Source organism: Triturus cristatus, chromosome 12 (genome assembly GCF_964204655.1).
Source record: "Triturus cristatus chromosome 12, aTriCri1.1, whole genome shotgun sequence".
Lineage (NCBI taxonomy): Eukaryota > Metazoa > Chordata > Amphibia > Caudata > Salamandridae > Triturus > Triturus cristatus.
Window position 1 is genome coordinate 89114235 of NC_140595.1, and position 24385 is coordinate 89138619.

A 24385-nucleotide genomic window follows, 5' to 3' on the forward strand; every position below is an offset into this window, starting at 1 on the left:
GTGCTAACAATGGCTTAGCTATGTGTGAGAACCCCAATATCCATTGCCTACAGAAAGAGGCCAAACCCAAGAATGCACGCACATCCTTCTGTGTGGAAGGTACTGGTGTGTCCAAAATAGCTTGAATACGATCTGGTGTAAGTGCACGCCCCTCCTTAGACAAAAGGTGACCCAAATAAGTCACCTTTGGTCTACAGAATTGCAATTTCTTCCTCGACACTTTGTGATTGTGAGATGCCAAAAAGGAAAGCAAGGATAACGTACACTTCTCACACAGCTCAGGAGTGTCGGCCGCCAACAAGATGTCATCGACATATTGTATGAGGGCGACACCCTCAGGCAGAACAAAAGAATCCAATTGCCTTTTCAATGCTTGACTGTAAATACTAGGGCTCTCTGTATAGCCCTGAGGAACTCTGCAAAACCTATAAGACCTATTATTCAAAGTGAAGCCGAAAAGATATCGGCTATCAGAATGAATAGGAATCGAAAAGAAGGCATTTTTCAAATCAATGACTGAAAACGTGGTCGCCGTTGGCGGGACCAAAGTGAGTAACGTAGTGATATCAGAAACCACTGGATACTGAGGTATCACTATCTTATTCACTTCTCTTAAGTCAATGATAAAACGATAAACCCTGGCGTCAGTATCTTTCTTCAAAATGGGTAAAATAGGACTGTTGCAAACATTATAGGGAACTTCCTCCACTACTCCCACCTTAATCAAATCCTGCACAATCTGTATGAGTGCCTCCTCCCCCTCCTGGGAAATACGATACTGAGGGAGGCGCGGTAACACCGCACCCTCCTGGACACTAATGTGGACAGGCGGAATCACCATCTGTCCCACATCAGTATCCGAAGTGGCCCACAAAGAACGAGGGAGGGAAGCTAATGCAGTATCCTCCGCAACCACACACATCCGGTCTGTCAGGGGGTGATTATCGTTTAAGATCACACGTACTCCCGTAGGGGAGCAGCGAATCATAGCTCTGAAGTGCTTAAGCATATCAAGACCCATAATGTTGTCGGGCGTGTTCGGAGCGAGCAAAAACGGACAAGGTGCAGAAAAGTGATCAACGTGGAAGACAAGGGGTCGAGAAAGAGGGCTGCGGGCGAGTGTACCATCAAACCCTACCGATGTAACCATTAAGCCAGATGGGGGAGCCCTCGGAACCAATTGTTTGGACAGTGCACTGCGAGTAGCTCCGGTATCAACTAGGAACCGATCAGTAGAACCCAAAACGCTTGCTGAAACATAAGGACCCGTCTGATCAACCGGTACTTCAACTGATTCCAACCCCCATCCAACGCAATCCTATGCATGCTGCGAATCATAGTACCCAGGGCGGTCATTCCCAGACATTTGATACTGATTTTGTCGATCAAATACATTAGGTCTATCTCGTTGCTGCACGTTAGAGTCAAATCGAGCACGATCATTGGAATTCCCTCTGAAATTCGAAAAGCCCCCTCTACCTCTCGGTGGTCCCTGACCACGTCCCTGACGAGATGCGTATAATACCGGACAATCTCTAACCCAATGACCCGACTGTTTACAATACGCACATTGATTTCTGTTAACATCTGACCGAACGGAAGGGGGACCATAAGATCCTCCTCTATCTCTGTCGACACCCCGACGAGGCGGACCATATACTTGTGCTAACATCACCTTAGTTTTCAAATCTTTCGATTTCTTCTCCTCATGCCCCTTCGCTTCTTGTTCCTGACGCTCATAATACTGAGCCATAGTCAGGAGGGATGCCGGAGATGAGGTAGACCAGGAGCTTTCACTCGCTTTTAAACGAGCTGCTATTCCCGGCAATAAATTCGCCACGTATTTATCGACAAAAAGATGTCGACCCGTATCATCCGTAAGTGACTGACCACTAAAATCATGAAATGTCTCCTCAAAACGTGTAAAGAAGTCGGAAACTGATTCGTCAACCTTCTGTTTACACGATGCTAACATATTCCAATCAATCTTTTTAGGGGGGATAATTGTTTTCAATTTAGTCAAGATAGCAGCAGGAAGATCTAAAATAAGCTGGGGTGGTTTTTGCGCGGGTTTTCTTTCCCTATCCACATCCTCAATCTCAGACCATTTGGCCGTAAAAACGGCTTGATCATCCACCTTCCGCACAGATCGCCACATATCCGGTGGTAAAATAAGGCCAAAGAACAAGTCTATATCTGCTAAAGTCATCGTACAAGAATTCAAGGCCCCTTCGACCTCTTCATAAAAGGCCGCTGGATTCTTGCGGGGGTCAGGCAACGCATTCTTTAATGCCATAACATCAGCCCTATGCCAGGGAGTATAAACCCAATTATACACAAAATATCCCTTAGCATTGGGGGAAGATATATCTGAACTAGTTCCTGCTCCTTTAGGAGGAACATACAAAGGTGCCGCCTCTCGCATCGGTTTAGCATGCACTAGTTCACTCTTATCTGAATGGGAGGTAGATGATTGGTCGCCGCCGGTACGGGAATCCGATTGCTCCATCTCCCCTGCCGTTAGGCGCGCTCTCTCTCTAAGTTCAGACGCCGCGTCCCGCAATGCAAACAGCCGCGGAACCGCATCGGGTACCTTAGAGTGAGAAAAAGTACCGTTACGTAATGCTTTAGCATCCGATACTACCTCATCAGGCTCAAAAACATCAGAATATTTCCGAAAGGCAGTAATCACATCATAAGAAAAGGTTTCAAGAAAATACAGCTGCTCTCTATCCCGCCAATGTTCCAAAGATTCCAATAATTCAGAAAGATATATCTTGCCCTTAAGCACACGAAGAGAAATTTTCCGAAGCTCACCCATACGGTCAGTTGATAACATGGACCGCGTGTCTACCTTATCCGAAACCGATCCAGAATCCTGCGATCTCGGGGCGGACGCGCCAACATAAGGGGGCGGAGAGCGATCTAATAAATAAAAATCATCTTCAAGATTAGTAAGGACAGGATAAAGTGGCTGGCGGACAGCATATTGACCCGAAACTTGCAACCTACGCTCTTTCTCTTGCCTCTCCGCCAGTTCTCTTTCTTTCCGACGCTTCGCTTCCTGCGCTCTCACATGATCATTTTTCCGTTGCTCTTTATCAAACAGCGCTTTCTCACGTTTCTCTCGTTCACGCACTTCCTTCACCCATAACCGTACACATTCAAACATGTCTTGCCGAGCACACCGTTTACACATACACTGTTCCACATACTCAATCTTACGCATATCAAACGATCCATACAAAGGCCATCGCAACTCAGGATCCTTTTTGGTGTATTTCCTCCACACTGTGCTGTACATTATAGAGGAAAGACCATGCTTCACATACATATCCCTATTAGGAGTCCCCTCTGGGGGGGCTGGAGCAGATTCCTCGAGATTTAACCGGTTTCCAAAACAGCAGCACCACTTACGGAGTGCGCTAAAAGCAGGCATGCTCAAAAATAATGCAAAATATGCAGTATTATCAAAAAGTGGCACTTAAACTTTGTGCCGTTCAAATTTTCACAGTTCCGGAGAAATATCTCCACATTACCTGCCTATATGTGTTGCAACGCATATATTCTCACAGTAATCAATACAAAATATGACCGGTCATCACAAATCAAAGTCAAATAGCCAACCCAGGCTTCAAAACTCGGAGCAAGTACCGTACAACGGTTCTTACCAATCAAGAGTGTCCAGATTCCAACTGCCAAGTTCCAAAATTCGCCCAAACGGCTGTCGCGGCAAACCGACAGAAGAGGTCTCAGTCGAGGACCGGCGCCACCCAGAAGGTCAGTTCGGAAGGGAAGGAAGAAACCTCGGGATGCCAGGACTAAAAATGCCGCTGGCAGTGATCACATCCCCGGCCAAATTCCTCACCTTCGTCACGACCAGTCCTTCGAGCATCCGAGTCGCCGATGAGCCCCACGTGACGGGCGCCAATTGAAGAATACAGGCCACAGCTAGGCCCACAGAATACAAGGGTTCGCTCTCCTGTAACAAAAGTTAGAAGGAAGTTGGCACGGAAGCTGCAAATACAAAGACAAAGTTTATTAACCCTTAAGGGTGGTCCTACAACCTATACAACACTCTTCAGTATTGCATAGAGTAGCACAAAGAACTTGCGTACGCGGTCCCCTTTTATACACAACAGAGGGGCTCATAAGTGGGTGGATACAACATGAGGCAAAGTTCTTTACCTTTTATGGACATTTTCGATACAGAATCAATATGTGGGCGGAGACAGCGATGTCCTGAGCCCGCGAAAACATGGTCAAGCAAGGACTAACTGATAACAGATGTGGTCAAGTCTGGGCATGCGCCAGACGGACAAAGGAGCTATTTATAGACTGTTACTAGGCAGATTATAAGAGCAACTAGCGAGAAGGTAGGACTCTTCTCGTGCACAGCACGTGGAGACATGACGATACAAAATGGAGTCCAGACATTAGTCAACATAAGACAGGAAACGTTTTCTAAGGAAGGAGAATTCATGTCTTCAGTAAATGCTTAATCATATCGCCATTTTAGTTTTCAACACTACCCCAAAGTATAATCCAGATTCGCTCTCCCTGTCCCCTTATCTGCCTTCCAGTATGGCTCCCTCAGTCTTAAGCGCCAAAATGCCCGTAGGGTGATAGCCGCGCTCTATAAGTATCCAATCAATCAATCAATCAACCATGGTTTTACCCTACCTCTTCCAGTCTCATGTTTATTTTTGTAACGTTCTATTTTGTAACATTTCTCTCATGTAACGTAACTGGTTCCATTGCACAACGCTCTGACACTTCATTGTAAAATTGTAATATTTTCTTGTACATTCCTCACCCTTGCTTGCTGTGTTTGATATTGTGTTCTTGCCTTCTATGGTTTTACCCTACCTCTTCTAGTCTCCTGTTTATTTTTGTAACGTTCTATTTTGTAACATTTCTCTCATGTAACGTAACTGGTTGTATTGTTCAGCGCTCTGACACCTTCGGGTAAAGTCCGCGCTATATAAAAATGCATTAAATATTTATTTTTTTAAATAAACATCATACTATACAGTGACTGGCCATACTATTTATACGACAGACCATACGCTAGCATACCGTACTATACCATCCCATCCTACAGGCATACCGTACCATACTATACAACATTTCTAAAAATAACTGACAAGACAAGGGATCTCGCATAAGCGAGGCCTATGCTTTGCCAATGCTTGTTTTCTTTACATGCGTCTATTCAGCCCCACTCAAGAACCATGGAAAGAGTTGGAACGACTAATTTTAAGAAGGCCCTAGACTCCCTAAACACATTTTAAAAAATCAAGAATTCTGCTCAACCGCCATTAATCCAAATATCGGTGCCAATTAACGAACTACGACGCACGTGCCTTAAGAATTGTCTGCGCCAGAAAAGTCAGTGGCGATACCTTTCTTAAGCATATCATTGGTCACCATAGAAAGAGGCTTTCCGTATAGGTCCCCTACCATTGGCTAAAAGCTGCCGAGGCAGGTTTCGTGATTCGGAAATCCTGGATGTGATTGGTTAAGCGCAAGTAGAACCTTTCCTGCCTTCGATTTGTTAACCGTTGGAAATGCGAGCCTTGTGCCTTTCGTTGTGACCTATGAGTGATATCGCAGCTAAGGCAGGCTTGTGGATTCTGTCTTTCCTGAAGTCAGCGGCGTAAGAGGCGGGCCTCTGGTGCTTGTGATTTGTTAATGCTTTACGTTTTAGTCTGTGATTGGTCACCCACTAAGTCGGGATGCCGGTGCTGTCAGAGTGCGGAAGAGGTAGTGGGAAGATGGCGGCGCCCATGGAGCTGTACTGCTGGGTTGGTGCCTGGGGACTGCCGAGTGTGGAGCCCGAGAGCTTGGCCGTGCTGGTGAGAGACTGAATAGGCGTTTAGGAGTTTTCACCTGCGAAGTGGCAAACCAAATATAGGGTCACCCAAACCAGACACAGTGTATGAGATCCACTACTCGTCAGTAGGGGACGGGGTCACCCAGCCAGAGAAGTTATGAATGTGCCACCATTGCCTATACAGCAGAGGAGTGGAATAATGATAGAGGGTATTAATACTTGTTGAAGCAGAACAGCCAACACGTGGAACTGGGTGTGGGTGGGTTTGTATCCTCCTTATATTTTTAGCATTGTTTATATCACTATCCGTAGCATTGGAGAGCTAAACAACAGCAGCATCTCAACAATTTGTATTCTGTCAAATGCAAAAAAGGATATGGGATAAAATATATTTGCAGCGAGTCCAAGTGTCTGGGTTTTTATAAGCAAAACTGATTGTCCATAAGTAACATATTCACCGAAAAAAAAGATTAAAGTAGCGTTATAGGTGTTGAAATAGGCTAAAAATGAAATCTAAAAAAATTGCCAGTTATAGTTCACTGAACTAACTATAATTTGGGCAGTCCTGCCAAGTACCCCTCATCAGGCGTTAGACTAACGCATTTCAGTGTGGTGATCTGCATCACTGCCCTGAAATGCATTGTCAGTCATATGCATGTGTCTCAGCTGTCACTGAAGTGCTGCAAACTGAGTGTGTTGTGGCAGCTTGCAGCATGCCGCCCGTGGCCTTCACGAGCTGCTCCCACAGGCTTGGGGCCCTTTTTACATAGCTGAGCTAAGGCGCTGGCAGGCTCACTGCTGCTAGTGCTAGAATGTATCTTTTCTATCAATAATTGTGATTCCTGCGGCGTAGCGTGCCTCTGAGTCACAGAGCCTGATGTCACAAGGTACTGCCCAATGGCTACTTCCGGGACAGCTGTGCCCAGTTGGTTTTGTGATACGTAAGGCTACCTATCATTTTTGTTCCCAGTTTTATAATTATTTGTAGACAAGATGTGGCCTAACGACCAGATCTGCAGACTTTGGAACCAGGGAGCCGTGTTCGAAATGCTGACATTTTCACAGCCACTGTCAGACATAGACCTTGATTACATCATAAGCAATGAAAAACTTCCTTCATTCTCCCCGAAAACGCAAAGGAGCTAATTTTTGATGTATCATAAAAATGATATTGTTCATAGCAACGTGGCATGCAAACAGTAAACTCGTATTTTACATTGAAATGTGAACGTTTTCGTGAGAACGCTGTAAGCTTGCCTGCATGTTTAACATTATAATAGGTATATTTAGCACCCCTGGTTTATTAAGGGCTAGGAGTCATCCTTTATTGAGTATGAGTAGGGGACAAAGAGAGAAGTGGAGAGAAAAGGAGCAGTGAGTGGGACAAAAAAGATAGGAATACGTGTGGACAAAGAAAAAAAAAGGATGACGAGAGAGGGGAGGTAGGAGGAAAAGAAGAGGAAAGACAGCAAGCAAAAGGAGGAAAGGAGACTAAGAGAACCCGAGAGATGGAGAGTGAGGGAATGTAAAGTCGACAGAGGAAAGGTAGGAGGAGAGATCAAGATTGCGAAAGAAGGGTGGGGAAGCAAAATGTACTGCTCTTTAACAATAAGGGAAGTGTGGATATTGTGACTAGGGCACTATCTCAGATCACATGCGACCCCACAGTCTATGGAACCTGACTTCAGGATAGGTTTTAACACAGAATATTCAGTTTTCTAAAAGTGGTTCAAAATCTGGAGGAAAATCCACCGGTGAAATGTCCCTTTTATAGGCATAGTACTGCAACGGACATACTACTGGTAGATTCTCCTCTGGTTTGATCACTTCCTGCAGAAATGGGATTTTTAGGTCTCGCCTAGGCAGCGCGCATACGCTGCTCTGGGAGATGACCTTTAGAAATTGGTCGGCTCTTTTGAAGTGCTTGTGCTGGCATTCACCTTGCGGGAGCGAGCATCGGCGCGCGTGGCCACGCTAATTGAAAACAGATGGCCCGCGCACCGCTACTCGTTCCTGCAAGGTAGATGCCAGCACGAGTACTTGAAAAGAGCTGTTTGCATTTGCCTGCTCCGAGAGCGTGCAGGGTGCCATCTGTTTCCAATTAGAGTGGTCACTTTCACCACGGTAATTCGAAACAGATGGCACCCTGCGCGCCGCGGCCGTGCTCGGGGTGCCAGGAACGGTGTGTGACCAGCGCTTGTTTTCTACAGGGGATGCACTGCTCTGCTGGCTCCAAGTGGAGCCTCTCCTGCCCTTCCTTAGCAGCTTTTCACACACGGCCTCGTCATGCTCACAGTCACCCTTGTTGGGCCTGTAGCCACGCCCCTTTTTCTTTCGACCGGGCCTCCAGCTCTACTCCATGCTGCCACTCGGCTCTTGAACTGGGTGCAAATGCCTTTCCAATTACTGCACACAAAATAACTGTGTTTTACCCAGCAAAATGCACAAGTCGAGATTGTTTTATTTTCTTATTTTTTTTTTTTTTAACTCTATGTTCCAACAGGAGGGACCGTGTGCTCTTTTCTAACTGTTTTTCTTCGTTTAACTTGGTGCCCAATTTGGGGGGAAAAAAGTAAAAATGCCTAGATTTGACTTTGCCTCCCGTCTGGTTTTTTTTTTTTCCCACCATTCCACACATCATATTTCTTGATATGTCTGCCTTGCAGGTTCTTTTTCCTCTCGGCTTTCCCTCTTTATCACTGTTGTCTTATCTTTCTTTTGTTCATCTTTCCTCCGTTCATCTTTCCTCCCTTTCCTGCCTGTCCCTTGTTATTGGTCAAAGTCGGGAGATGAAAAGCCATGGTCCCAAAAATTGAATGCCGGTGCCCACCTGAAACCACAGGAACAAATTAAACGCTAGTTTAAATGTATTGTTAAATGACGTTGCGAGAACCGAAAGTCGATCTTTCCCCGGCATCCTGTCCAAACTCTTTTTCATGCACTGAGTATTTTTAAATGAACTGTTTTGGGAAGTTGTCGTGGCAAAAATCCTGTCTCGGTTAGTGGTCCGCAAGTCCTTACTCTTTCTCCTTTAACAGAGGCTCACTGGCGTGGTTCCTGTTAGTGACACCTGTTGCCAAGTTGCAGTATCTGTGCTCCTGCTGCTAAGCTGAGCTGCGGCAGCTTCAGTCTCGCCACCTAGCCTGTGATCGGTATTTCAGTTATCTGCAGTATTTCCAGTCCTCTCTTTAGGTCTGGCATTAGCAAAGATCTTTAGATTTTTCTAAAATTATATGCATAATATACTTGGGTATAGAGACTCTCAGTTCGCCATGTAAATGTAAATTGATACTTGTATAGTGCACTACTCACCCGCAAGGGTCTCAAGGCGCTTGTACGATCAATAGCTGTCACTCAAATCCTGGCTGGGAGTAGATGTCAAGGGTGGAGGGGTTCTAAATTATTCTTACAGTGTGCTTTTGGATTCTTTTACAATTTAGGAAAGCCATGCCCCTAGCATGTTGACAATCCTGTATTTGATTGCAATTTTTATAATTGATAAATGCACAGAACTGCAGTGTTTAAATTGTTAAATCTGTTTTTAGAGCTGCCAATTTCACAGAATAATTATTAAAATGTTATTCTAAGGGGCCCCATTAATTATTTTTATGAAGGGTGACTCGTCATAAAAAGTTTGATAACCACTGCTCTAGATGCACACAAACATTTGCAAAGCCAGTGGGTGTGACTTAAAAATCACACAATGCAAACCAGACTTTTTGGCTCTATCAGTGTTTTTTTAGAGCAAATTTGGCCTACATGAAGCTTCTTGGAGTACCATTTTTGCTGTTTTTCAGTGAGCATGGTGGTAATGCATTTATTAATTAATTTTGCTATTATAGTGGACTTAACTGAAGAGGGCAGCGCAGCATGTCTCAAAGCCACTGATGAATTCTAATAGGTTATTCCTATGTAGAACTAATTCAAAAATATTGAGTTCTGTACATGGATGAAGGCTTTAACTAGAAGGCAACAACCCTAAGGGATATTTTTGTATAAAAACGGGGAAGGCTCAGAGTGTGAATATTTTGGGGGATTTTTTAAAGAGAAAGTTGTGAGAATTAAAGAGTGGTTCTGTTAAAATGAAAGAATACTGGTCTTCTCAAAATAATAAATGTTGTTGAGAATACATCTGGCCCGTTTCTGCGGCAAAGCAAGGCCTGCACCAGCCGTCACCCTCTGATGCGGCTCCAGTTCCCGCACCTCTCAACCTTCGGGACATGCGCGTGCCCTCCGGCGCGGCTCCCTCTCCATCATGGCTCGCTCGACACTGGGTAGGTACCCCTTCGTCGCAAATGCTCTGGAACTCTGTAGGTTGCACCTGTGTCTGTGTGTGAGTAAAGTTTGTACTCCCAGTGTCTGTGTTGCACTCAGCATGTTTGCCAGGAAAATGGCTACAGCTGCATCCCAGGCTATGTCTGTTTTGTATAAGTGTGACTATTGCTGTACCTGATTTGTATGTGTGAAGAAAGAGTGCACTGTTGTATCCCCTCTTTATCCGTGAGGGAAGCTTTCACTGTTATGCTGGTCATGTAAGTGCATATTTGTGTGTGTGATGGAAGGTTGGACTGATGTCTGTGTTGTTTCTCTTTTTTGTGCAAAGGAACTTGCACTGCTTCTCGCCTGTTTTTTCAAAGTGGCTCTGGACCTTGCAAACTTTTCTATTGTGGTCGCGTAGAGTTTTTGTCTCTTTCTGTTCCGATTATGGATGTGTCTATTTTTCCGGTTTGTTTTGGGGTTGTCTATTTGTATTCGTTATGCTTTTTATAGCACTCTCCTAACTCTTTCAAAGCTAATTTGCATTTTCGTTGTCTGTCCATGCTGAGCAGGATTCTAGATTGTATATCCTATGCTGTGTGCTCTGTATATTCTGTGTTTGCTTCTTGTGTTTGTTTCTAGCTTGTATCTTCCTTCCAACAGTGGTTATGGGTTCCTGACTGTTTTAAATGAACTACTGTTCTGTGAAAACGTCATAGTTACCAACAATTTGTAGTAAGATCAGATCACAAATCTTTCTCCAGAGCTCTGATTTACCCAGCTTAGTTGCTTATGGTGCGCTTAAGGAGGCATTACTTCTTTTTAGTGCTGCTAATCTACATAATTTTTATGTCCTGGAAGGAAACCACTCCAATAGGGAGTCTGTAAAATTATCACTCTATACATTGTTCTGTCTAGTTGGCCCCAATTACATAATCACCTGGTTTCCTGTCGAAGATCCTTTTTAATATCAACCTTGTGAGCAACACCCACAGCTACAACCTAGGTAACATATAAACACAGATGAAATACAGTTGCACTCCAGGGTACGCAAGCAAACATATATTCAGTGCCACACCATCGCTTTAGCACCCAGGATAATGTACTGCATGGCTAAATACTTATAAGGTCCCAAAGGCGAGACCTATTGGCTATGCCAATGCTTGTTAATTACATGCAGAAGAGGGGTCATTCCAGTTATTTACCTCATTACATGAACTTGACTGCTGTCTTCTCCTTAAGGTGTCACTCTTCTCACATATATGACACTGAATGTTATACATAAATGCACTGAAAATATCACCAATCTGTGAAGTGAAAACTTGCTAGCTATGTTAATTAATTTAGGACAGCGCAAATGACATTGGTTACTTCACTGGTGATATTGCCAGTAATATCATGGTTGTGCTGTTATTCACGTTACTCTTTTACCCCTACATCATTATTAAAAGAATGTTGTTAGTAGCCATGTGCAGCATAGAGTCACTGTGTGTACACTTGTTGGTGCATAGAATGGAAAAAATGTAAACCATGGAGGCAAGTGTGGTTGTGTTGAAAGTTATTTGGTGAGCGGTTTTTAACCAGTCAAGTTTGTGTTCAAGTAGTACTCCATGTTCAACAAGGTAAAGGCTGAGTGCACCAGATGTGGGTTGCAGAGGCATTCTTCATTGTAGTTTGTGGCGTAAAGCCAGTTGCAAAAAAATCTTTCAGAAAAGCCAAGGTCTTTGTTGACAATAGATTATCTATTAGTGGATGTCTGAGCAAATGGCTAAGTTATATATTTGTAATAGAGTGCTGTAGACCAGTTCTGTGTAACAAGGATGTTTATATGGTTTGGATGTTTATTCCCAGAACTTTTCTGAAGATTTTAAGGCACTGCAGATTGTAGAATATTGTAGTTTGTGTGGGTGACCCACTCGGAGGTGGTTTAACTCAGATTGGGGTTGTTCACATGGTTCTGAAGTTGTATGCTATTGTGCAGCTCTCAGAAATGGGTGTAGTGTATTTTGCCAAACTATGGAGTTCTGTACATGGGGCCTGGCTGAAGGTGTCTTATTAGTGACAAATGGACCATGTAAAAAATTGGATTATTAGGTGAGACGGGTGCCTAGCCACCTTAACTAATACAATCCTTTTCATGATGAGCTCACAAAGTCACTAGATTAACCTGAGCTCAAATCCCTTGGAGCTGTAGCGCAGAGCAGACAAACGTAACTTAGGGCAATGTGTAAAACATCTATGCAGTATCAAAACAGTAATAAAATCAAAAATGCAAAACAATAAAAATCCTGGATTAGAAAAATAGAGTAAAATGTAAACACAATGACATTGAAATGACAAATATAATTAGAGGAACCAGAGAAAGGAATGTGTAAGTATTGAGTAGAAATAGCTCAAAAAAGCACAAAGTGACGATGATGGTCAATGGTCGTTGTAGACTGGGACCTAGGCACAATTTGAGGCTGACAGCAATGGAGCACGGGTCGGATACACCAATCTGTTCTTCCTGGTCAAATAGTCTAGTTTCTGACTTACTCTTTTAAGTCCCAACCCACCTCAGGAGTACTCTTATAAAGGCCCCAGGACCGCAGGCGAGGCATTAGAAACTCACAGGGCTCAGAAAGCAGCCAGCAGCAGGGTCCAGTCCAGGTGCAGCAGGACAGCTGGGCAGTTGCAGGAAAGGCCTCTTGTAGCTTCCTGTAGCTTGAACAGAGTCAGCCTTATGACCCTTGGGGTCAACTTATTTGTCCTGGGTTTACGATGTGACTCGACCCTACTGCTGGCTGTGGTCTGAACCCTGTGAATTTCTAAGTGCCTCCTTCAGCAACTAGAATGTCCTTCAGCAACCAGACAGTATGTCCACAGGAATTGTCCTGGCATACTGTTCTCTTCCTTCTCAAATATGCTCCACGTCGGACCTAATTTGGGGGAAAAAAAATAAGTGCCATGGCACTTGTCAGGTCGTCACTGTAGCTTGCACCAACCATTGCCCCGTCTGCGCTGCCAATGACAGTACCAACATACCTACTAAACCTCACACTCCTCCAAGTGTAACAATTCCGACTATTCCAGGCCCCCAAAGCTATAAGAATTGGTTGGGAGGCAGTTATTAGACATTTTAGGGAATATTAAATTAGCAAACAACTGTTGTGCTCGACAAACAGTGCCACCATGTGGCAGACTTTCATACGTACCGACATTGACAATTAAAAGCCGGTGCAGAGCACCGGAAACCACTGGCACAAATTAAGCACTTCCCCACGTGTTATATTGGAACCCAGCAGGTATGTCAAGCTGGAATTGACACAGTAGTGTCAAAAAGGATGCCCACAGACACACCTCTTTCTGCTGAGCTCATAGGAGTCATCCCTTCAGATCAATCTGTCGATCACAGTAACCTATTATGTAGCTCCTGTGAGGAATTTCACACCTTAATCAGGCCAAGTAGAGGCTGAGAGAAGTTGGAGAATTAATGTAAATTAACCTCCAGGAACTTCTGGCAGGGAAAAGGTAACTTTCTAAAAGTTACTTTTCCTTAATATTTATTACGAATCCGACGTCACCATTGAATAGGGTTTTTAATAAGTAATAAAAATTATTATTTTTCTAGTTGGTCTGTTTCCCGGGAAACAATATTCGTTTTTAAAAATTGCTTTCTAGTGTTTCTCTATGGGCCAGCCAGCCTTCCTACAGTAAAAATAGCTTTTGGTTGCTAGTCACTGTAATTAAATGTTTACATTACATTTGTACATGCTGGCAGAAGCCCCTTGGAGCTTACTAATGTCAATGGTGCAGTTCAAGAATGTGCTAAAAAAGCAAAGGAAAACGGTTTCTTACCAGCAGACTTGGATTCCTTTCAATGCAAAACCCTTCTTCCAACATGGCCATTTCCTTTGTTGAGAATGTAACTCCGGGTTATCTGATCTGCAGCATGACTAAATAGGTGAGGCACGCCTTTATTCGTCTAAGGTTTTTTTTTATTTATATCAATATTGGAAATCTGTCATGCCTTGACTAGTCCTAACCACTCCACAATTAGTTGCCTTTTATGTGGTTACAAATTTTAATAATTGCCTCACATTGTATGTTTATGCCCCCATTTATTAAGGGGAATGAATGAAAAGCTTAGACCATCCTTTTTGAAAGGTGGCTGCCATAATGGGAATGAGGCTGTATCGCATGGGGAAAATGTGCAAGTGTCGTGCCCTCTGGCCAAATGTATGAATGTGGCCACCAAATTGTTGGCCACAAAGGAAGAAGGACCCTGTTCCAAAAGAGTTACCATTTGGTGTCCTGTTTCTTTAATTGTGGAAAGGTCTGCAACATATGTGATATCTAGACTTATTTAAAAATAAGTTTAATTTCAATTTGGGCTTCTTTCCAGAACAGGCATTTTAAATTGAATGCTCTAGACCCACATATGTATTAAGGTCCTACTATTTCTGATTATCCAGTTTTATCAAGCACTGCCTTTAAAATGTTTAGGATTTTAAATCTACACTTAAGGATGACTTACCTGTTTCTTACCCTTTTATTATTTTAATCTTTTTGCTGTGCACTGTATTCATATGTACTGTACCAATGTATCCTGGTTTTAATTAACTAAAAATTAAGATTTTATTCACTCAATTTCCACAGGGCCTACTTTTAAATAACATGCAGCTTGCCCTGTGGGCTGCAAGACCTACATTGGGGTGACTTATTAATATTTGAAAGGAAGGTTTTTACCTGTCAAAAAGGTTTATTTTGCCAGTTAGAATTGCAGTTTTTTTTACTGCTACAGCCAGGCTATAAAGGTAGGCATGAGGCTATGTTTGCAATGACACTGTAGTAGATGGCACAACAGGTGCTGCAATCCACCAGGGACATTTCATTTCCAGACCCTGGTACACCCTGTACCATATACTGGGGACCTAGAGATAAGTTAAATATGCTGATTAGCACTATATACCAAGTCAACCATGTTTAAAGTGGGAGTGTAGGCACTTTACTACAGGTTAGTAGGGGTAAAGGTCACATAGTTCTGTAGCCAGCCAAAATATGGCATCAAGTAAAAGGCAAACAAATCTGGGGTGACAGCAGAAAAGGCAGATTTCGTACTCGTACCCATCCATCTCTTGCCTTAAAATTGCAGATCATGTGAAGTGTTTAAGAGGGTGGTCCTGTTAAGGTGAATATAGTGTGCACAGTTTTTTGTAGGTTGTTCAAGGTTTAACCACATTAAAGTCTATTGATGCCTTTTGTTCGGCAGATGAATACCAGTAAAAACAGGGTAACCTCCACCAAATGTGGGTGACTGGATGGATATGATATGTGCCCACTATGTGGTCAAAGGTTATGTTCAGTATCATTAGATGAACAATAGAAAATTGGGAACAGGCACAGCTTGTTCAATTATTTCAAGTCAACAAACTCTATTCTGTGCTGTCACAATGAATGGATGATGTCATCAGTAATGTCATTTGAAATATCATCAATGATGTCATTTAACATGTAATTAATGATGTAATATGTGAGGTTATAAACAGTGCACAAAGGGGCCCAAATTATAGCTAGTTTACCAAACTAAATTTAGCAAATTTCAGTCCTTTTTCTTTTTTTAAATGTTCTTATGTCATTTTAACACCCAACTATTGCATTACTTTGGCCGTGCGCTGCTGGGAGTTGGACGTAAGAGCCTGGCATCTTGCTGGGCACTGCACCCAACCACCTGCGGGAACCCAGCGCCCGCTTTGCACAACCTCTGTGGGCGGCTAGGCTATTCTCCCAACTCCCCTTGGGTAGCCAACCCCCGCTGCCCATGGTTGTTGGCAATGGTCAATGGGGTGTTTGCGGAAGGCCTGACCTGAGATCAGGCCCTGCACTATACTACCCATGGGCATACAATCTTATCACAAATCATGGCCTTTGGCAGTGTACAGCCGGGATCAGTTGCAGGGCCTGCGCCCTGCCTCTGAAGGTGCCTATCCCCTGGTGCGCATTGCTTTTGAACAAGTGCAGCTGGGGGTAATCCCAGGGCTTGGCTGCCGGCAAGGCACTACATTCTACCTGCTGCGAGTGGCTGGTGTGGCCAAGCCCACTATGGTGGTGATAAAGAATTCTTAATACATTATTGTTTATGTCAAAAGGCTATGGTGATACTAAAGAATTCTCATTATTGCTTATGCCCAACAGACTAGGGTGATGCTGAAGAATTCTAATTAAACCACATCGAATTGCCCACGCACATATGCGTTACAAAACCATACAATTTCAGATAATGAGGTCTGTGTTTAAGATACGCGCAATATTCTGCTTTACCTGCACTCAAAAGTGCTTGCATCTTGTATTTGAACATGCAATTTAATTTCTTAAATCTTTCGATAAAATGAATGTGGGTGGACATACTTTGGGCAGATCTGAAATTTGAATATTGTGGAAATTGGCACGAAGTTAATGGAAATTGATACATGAACCTATTGGTATTGCCCCAGTCTGGTCTTCTTGCACCTTGCAACACACACTGATTTAATTTTACCCAGGAGGCTGCATTCATCCAGGGTTCATAAATTTGAGAATTTTGAAATCGGGAAATGCGTTCAACAGTAAAGCAGTTTAAAAGTGCCAAGAATTGTAACAATCATGAGTTGTTCATACAACCTTTTCTCACTTTTTTGTGAAACCCCCGTGGTGATGACACTCCAGTTTCCATTTTATATAACCATGTGAAGAATGAAAATAGTCATGGGCTTACTGCTGCTAGCATTGAGTGGGGAGGTGGCCTTTTTATGTCGAGCCTGGGCAGCGCATGTTCTGCGAGGCATGCTGTATTCAAGCATGGACTTGAAGCTCTGCCCACTCTCCGCCCATATTTCTCATTGGCTTCTGTCCTTTTCCTTTGGAAACTGTGACTTTTTTTTTTTAAACAGATTGTATTCGTTAAATAGCACATTTGTGTCAGAGCTCTGTAACCCAAAGACTTCTGTATAATAAACGTAAGGCATTATGGCTAGGGCTCCCGGTTTTATGGTATTTATCTTTTTGTTATTTCTGTCTGTATTTATCCATATTTATTATGGGTATTGTGAAAAAAATAACGCTGAAACTGGTATATTTCCACATTTATTCACCCAATAAATATGCAGTCATGCTTGAATGCCAGCCAGGTTTCAGTGATATGAACACCCGCAGAAGATAAATCAATGCAGTTATATGAAAATATGCACATTTTCAGTACCCGCATTGTGCATATCTCCTCCTGTTTAAGCTTCTTTACTAAAATACCTTTCAGTTTTAACCACCTTACCTATCAATCCACACAGTTAATGGCCTGGCAGTCATGGCAAAGTGTATTTAGAATCGCTCAAAAAGCACCCTATTTCGGTTTTTATCCACATTTAAAAATAAATACAGGCAAGAAAATAAATGGTTTTCTGTCTGTATTTATCTGTAAAAATCAGTACGGAAAACAGGGAGCCTTAATTATGACTTTGACATTTTCATAACAAGATCAAGGAAAAATGAAGAGCAATGCAGATGAAAAAAACAGGGATGTAGAATTCCTATAGCCCGACGCCCAGAACATATTGTTTGGGGTCAAGGGCAACAAGTTTTCATGTGTATTTTGCCCTTGGGACAAGTAGGCCCAACCCTCTGCATCATAAACCCTTTGGCTGCTAGTTTGCAGTACCACATTATGGATCAGGGAAAGGCACGACCTGAAGTAAAGGTAATATTTTTGTCCATATGTTAATGCTGTTCAAACTTGTATTTATGGTTCATTAATTGAAAGCCTTTATTATTAGGGTGAGAGCTCTAAGTAAATGTTGTAATCTCTGACTGCTCTACTGACAGTGGTTCCGGTATAAAAATGTGTACACAGATTTTCAAAGTTTAGCAATATGATGCTATGTATAATGCTTCCAGAACGCTCTCTGGTTTTATGCAAATATTTGCAGAAGCTTGAAAGCAAGATTGATAATTCTTTGTTTTCAAAATAGAATGTTGATAAAAAAATGAAAGCAGAAAAAAAAACATTTTGCTAAACTACTGCAAAACTTCAGGTACCATTTCTTTGCAGCATCATTTAGTAACATGAGTTGATGCATGCTAGTATTTCCCCAAATATTCATAATGGAAAATCAGTGTAACCAGTTTCAATAAGATTATGGGAAACAAAACAAAACGGGCATTGGCAGAGCCAGTAGGTCTGAAATTGGTGGTCAGCTTTTTAGGTTTTTTTTTTTTTTTTTTTTTTTTTTTTACTCCTCATTTAACCAAAATATGCTCCAACTCATAGATAGATTTCTCTGACCCAATTTTGGAACATTTAAAGGCAAGTTTTTACCGGTCTGGTCATACCCCGAGGGGAGGAAAAGGGTGCCTTATAACTCCAGAACCGAACCTTCAAATACTCATATGGGCCTCAACCTTTATCTTGAGAGTATGACAGAGCCACAATTCCCTCCTCAGGGAGAATTTTTTTTCTTCCTTCCCTAGGGTTTTTGTGGGGCATATTTTTAATCATTGGACCCAAAGATCACAAACAAGAAAGGATATCGTGAAAATACAATAAGATTGCAAAAAGAGAAATAAAAAAAAAAAAAAAAAAGTACTTTATATATATCTAGCTTCTGTCTCTATCCATTTATCCCAAATTTCCCAATATTTTGTTTTTTTTGTACTTTTACTAGCTTGATCTAAGGATGATACCCTCTGAATGGAATGAATCCATTCCTCCTTCGTGGGAGGGCAGGGCAAAATCCATTTAATACAAAGCTCCCTTCGAGCTAGTAGAGTCAAAGTAAAAAACAAGGTTGTTTGACTTTTTGTTAATACCCCTCCAACTACTTCCCTTGGGAGTAGCCCAAAAATGACCGACATAGTTGTTAATTTTATATCCAAGCCCATAATATCTGATATGATCTTACCCACATTATTCCAAAAGACGTGTATTACTGGGCAGCTCCAGAACATGTGTACCTCATTTGCCCTCTCTTCTCCACACTTAGGGCATTTCTTGATTTCACGGCTTCCCATTTTCGATAATCTCCGAGGAGTCCAGTAAGCCTTATGGACTGTAAAGAGATGGTTCTTTTTTAAGGGCGCAGCATTTATACAAGACCATAAAAGAGACATAGATACTTGCCCACTATTTTCGAGGTCTTTATCCGGTAGGTCTTTCCTCCATGTCTCCATGAATAAGACCTGCTCCTCTTCCCCATTTTGGACAAGTAGCCAATACCATTCTGCCACTTCTTTTACTTGTGTTTGTCGAGTGGATATCTTTAAGGCCAAGTTCGAATTTCCTTCCAATTCTTTTCTAGAAGATTTTGTCCAGCTTGACAGTTGATAGTATTTGAACTTTGATATCTGATCTTCGCAAATTACAGATATATGGGACCAGGATATAAGTTCCGCCTCAAATAAAAGTTGACCCCAGGTATTAATTCCATATCTTCTCAAAGGTGTTGCAAGAGCATCCTCTAGACATAAAAGCGTCCCTGGAGAGTCCCAGACTGGTGTGATATCATTGTAGTAGGGAATTTTTAAAAGACGGCTCACCTGCGACCAAAGCTTTACTGCAGATAGCAGAATCTTCAATCTAACTTTTAAAAAAAATTTTGGGTGACCAAATTTTAAAAGGAAACATCCAGCTTGTTGGGAGAAATCAAAAGTTGGCGCTTTGTAGAGGGGCGAGAACATAGAGCTTTCAATCATCAATTGTCGGAAATTTTTTAACTGGAACGCACACAGATAAAGATATAAATCAGGGGTTGCAATACCTCCATATTCTTTTTTTTTTTTCTCAGTTTTTTCAGGGCTATTCTCGGACTTTTATTTCCCCATATGAAGCTTGAGAAAAGTCCTTGTACCTTCCTAAACCAGGCTCTTGGGAACTCTAAGGGAATGGTGTTAAATAGGAATGTATATTGGGGAAGGATTGACATTTTTATTAGGTTAGATTTGCCCAGAAAGGAAATAGGCAGCGCTCCCCAGGTTTGTAGTTGGGAGCTTACTTTTTTTTGTCACTTTTTCGAAGTTTATCTGTGCAATCTTATCAATATTTTGAGCTATCTGTATCCCCAAATACCTTATTTCTTTTTTTGTGTAGATACTTTTGAAATTTGTGTTCCATTTCATTAATTCAGTTTTTTGTTGATTGAGTGAATATCCTGAAACCCTGCCAAATTTTCTAATTCAGACCAAATTCCTGTATATGATGTTTCTAAGTCACCTGAAAAGATGATCAGGTCATCCGCATATAGACCTATTTTTTTTCTCCCATCCATTACATCTAAATGGAATAATATTCTGGCTAGTTCTCAGTTTATATGCCAGTGGTTCCATATACATATTAAAAAGTAACGGGGAGAGAGGGCAGCCTTGTCTAGTCCCTCTTCCAATTTGTATGGATCTAGTTAATTTCCCATTCACCAAAATTTTTGCTGAGGGGTTTTTATAGATGGCTTTAATTGCTGTCATACATGTTTCACCCAGATCAAAACGTTGTATCACTTTAAATAAAAAAGTCCAGTGGACCCGATCGAAAGCTTTGGCAGCATCAAAAGTCATTACTGCCAAGGGGGTCTTGTATGTTTGGGTCATATCTATAGCTCCGATAAGGTCCTGTACTAATTTGCTGAGCTGTCTCCCTATCATGAAGCCCTTTTGGTCTGGGTGTATGATCGAACCCATCACTTTATTTAGGCGTTTGGTGATAATCTGTGTGTAGATCTTATGATCACAATTTAGGAGGGAGATAGGCCTATATGATTCGCATATTCGTGGGTTTTTGTTTGGTTTTAACAGGATTGTGATAGTCGCCTCTTCCCATGACGCGGGGGGGGGGTATTACCTTTTAAAAAAGAGGAGTTGAAAAGTTGGAAAAGAATAGGTGTCAGTTCTTTTTTTAATATACTGTATATCTCATTTGGAATGGAGTCCGGGCCTGCCGCGTTACCCTTTTTTAAAGACTTAATGGTTTGAGTTATTTCTTCCACAACTATGGGGCAGTTTATTTGTTCTTTTTCATTTTGTTGAAGTGAGGGAAGAGTCAGCTCCGATAAAAATTCATTAATACCATTTTCCTCAATTATTTTTTCCTCCGTATATAAGTTTTCAAAAAAGTGGGCGAAGGCTTCTTCAATTTCAGTATCGTTTGTTATTATGTTGCCAGTATCTACATTTCGAAGGTCCTTTATCCGATTTCTCGTATGGTCAGTTTTTGTCTTCCATGCGAGAAGTTTGCTACACCCCTCTCCATATTCGTGGTGAGCTAGTTTACTAGCATCCCACTTTTTTTTGATTATGATCTCTAGGTAGTCAGCAAGTTTATGTTTTGCATTCAATACATTTTCCAGAATGTTTGGATTTCCCTGTTCCTTTTCAAGGTTTTCTTGACATCCTTGTATCTTATTTTCTAATTTCTTAATATCTTCTTTTGTTTTCTTAGCCTGTGAGCAGGATATAGCTATTAACCCCTTCGCTGCTAGGCCTTTTCCCCTCCTGTGCTAAGCCTTTTTTGGGCTATTTGGGGTAGTGCGCGCTTAGGCCCCTGTAACTTTTTGACCACATTAGGTATCCATGCCAAATTTGCGTCCTTTTCTTCCAACATCTTGGGGATTCTAAAGGTACCCAGGGTTTGTGGATTCTCCTACAGGGTTCCCAGAAATTAGTCAAAATACAGCAAAATTTGTTTTTTTTTGTGAAAAATTGGAAAAACGGGCTGCAAATGAAAGCTTTTGGGTTTTTCTCTGCAAATGGTATCAAAAAAGGGTTTGTGGGGCTGAAATCACCATTTCTCCAGCTTTTAGGGAATGACAGAATTTTGTCAGAAAACCAACATTTTTCACACAGTTTTGGCATTTTTCTGGGACATACCCTATTTTTGCTATTTTTTGTGCTTTCAACCTCCTTCCAGTTAACGGTAGAAATGGGTACAAAAACAATAATGGATCCTGGAAAGCTATACATTTTTGAAAAGTAGACAAAATTCTGAATTCAGCAAGGGGTCATTTGTGTAGATCCATCAAGTTTTCTTTATAGAAACTTACAGGTAAATATAGGAAAAATTAAAAATTTGTTGAAAAAAGCAGCATTTTGAGTCAACGTTTTCACCTGTAACTTCTTCGAATTATGACATCTCTTTGAAAGCAATGTACCGTTACATCCGGTGGACCTTCCTGGTTGTGGGGACATATAGGACTTGTAGGTTCACCTAGAGCCCAACGAACCCAGAGTAGAAAACTGAGCAGCATTTTGTAATGTGTTTTTTTTTTGTTCCGGGTATATAGCAATTATTGTGGGAAAATGTATACATGGAAAAATCGGTATGAAAGTCACCTATGTATTTCTGAAATGGGAACAAATTACAGAGTTTAGAAACAGTGCATATTTGCACATTTTCGAAATTGGGAATACTCATATTTGCATGACAATTATTGGTCATTTTTCAAAATGACTTTTTTTTTACACAATGTCTTTCATTTGGAAGGGAGAAATGCATCAAAAATCAATAGGTAATAACAGTTGCTTTACAAATTTGAACTACCCTAAGTCTCCCGATAAAAATGGTACCTCACTTGTGTGGGTAGGCATAGTGCCCACGACAGGAAGTGGCTCAAAACCTAAGGTGAACGCACCACATTTTCACACTGAAAATTTACACTTTATTTGCGAAGAGTCTAGCTGTAGTTTTTGAACCCTAGCCCTGCCGGCACCTAGGGAAACCTAGCAAACCTATACATTTTTGATGGGGTGACTTGACTGCCTCCCACCATGGTCTGTTACCCAGAATCCCTTGTAAACGTAAAAAATTGACAAAAAAAACACATTTTCCCCACATTTCTGTGATGGAAAGTTCTGGAATCTGCGTGGATCCACAAATTTCCACCCACCCCGCGTTCCCCAAAGTCCTACGAGAAAAATGGTACCTCACTTGTGCGGGTCGGCCTAGTGCCCGCGACAGGAAACGGCGCAAAACACTTGTGTGGGAGGCCCAAGTACCCGCGGCAGGCAAGGGCCCAAAACGTAGTGAGGCGACATTTGGGATAGGCAATGTTGATGTCGCCTCACTACGTTTTGGGCCCTTGCCTGCCGCGGGTACTTGGGCCTCCCACACAAGTGAGGCACCATTTTTACCGGGAGACCTGGGGGAACGCTGGGTGGTGGTAAATTTGTGTGAGCCCGGTGATGCCAATACTTTCCCACCCCAAAATGTGTGAAAAAAGTGATTTTTTTGAGCAAAAATTGAGGTTTGCTGGGGATTCTGGGTAAGGAAACGTTGGGGGATCCACGCAAGCCATACCTCCCTGGAAGCCGCCGGGTGTCTAGTTTTCAGAAATGCGTGGGTTTGGTAGGTTTCCCTAGATGGCCGCCGAGCACCGGGCCAAAAACCAAAGTGACCCCCCTTGCAAAACCAGGTGGTTTTGCGATAGGCCATTTTGATGTCGCCTCACTACGTTTTGGGCCCTTGCCTGCCGCGGGTACTTGGGCCTCCCACACAAGTGAGGCACCATTTTTACCGGGAGACCTGGGGGAACGCTGGGTGGTGGTAAATTTTTGTGAGCCCGGTGATGCCACTACTTTCCCACCCCAAAATGTGTGAAAAAAGTGATTTTTTGAGCAAAAATTGAGGTTTGCAGGGGATTCTGGGTAAGGAAACGTTGGGGATCCACGCAAGCCATACCTCCCTGGAAGCCGCCGGGTGTCTAGTTTTCAGAAATGCGTGGGTTTGGTAGGTTTCCCTAGATGGCCGCCGAGCACCGGGCAAAAAACCAGAGTAACCCCCCTTGCAAAACCAGAATAACTATTGTTACTACAGCGTGAGAATTTTGGAATAATACTGCAAAGAAAATGTGGCAGACAGTTTGAGGTTTACAGGACAATGGGGATAAAAAATATTTTTCAATTCACTAGAGAGACATCACCATGAACTCCCAAGGGTTTTCGACAATATCTACAGTTGGTGGGTTATTCTTGCATGGAAAGTGTACCTTGGCAGAGAAACTAAAGACAAAGATTCCTGCACAACCATCTATTCCTCAAACACACACACATACTGGTTGGATTTGGCACGAGGGCGAGTCATGGTTCAGTGTATTAAATTTTATTAACAAGAGATTTCACAAAAATGAAATGCACTGTCAATAATTAAATTCACAAAAAACCAAACCAATGACTCGTAGCTCGTGAGCTGTAAAGCCACGTCAAGGCACCAACCACTTTACAGGCCATTCACACACCTTTCATACGTGATACAAACAAGACCATTCGCACCACCAGGCACAAAAGCAACACAGTACAAAAATC

The 24385-nt window shown here is 42.3% G+C and overlaps 1 protein-coding gene across 1 annotated transcript in view; it reads left to right on the forward strand.

Annotated features, from left to right (window-relative positions):
• The first annotated feature begins 5498 nt into the window (after window positions 1-5498).
• The window catches only part of MTX1 (metaxin 1), an 88668-nt gene continuing 69781 nt past the window's right edge, over window positions 5499-24385 (forward strand). Inside the window, exon 1 of the mRNA XM_085637072.1 lies at window positions 5499-5858. Within this exon, the coding sequence (XP_085493198.1) occupies window positions 5739-5858 (120 nt within the window). The 5' untranslated portion in view covers window positions 5499-5738. The remainder of the gene's footprint in view (window positions 5859-24385) is intronic.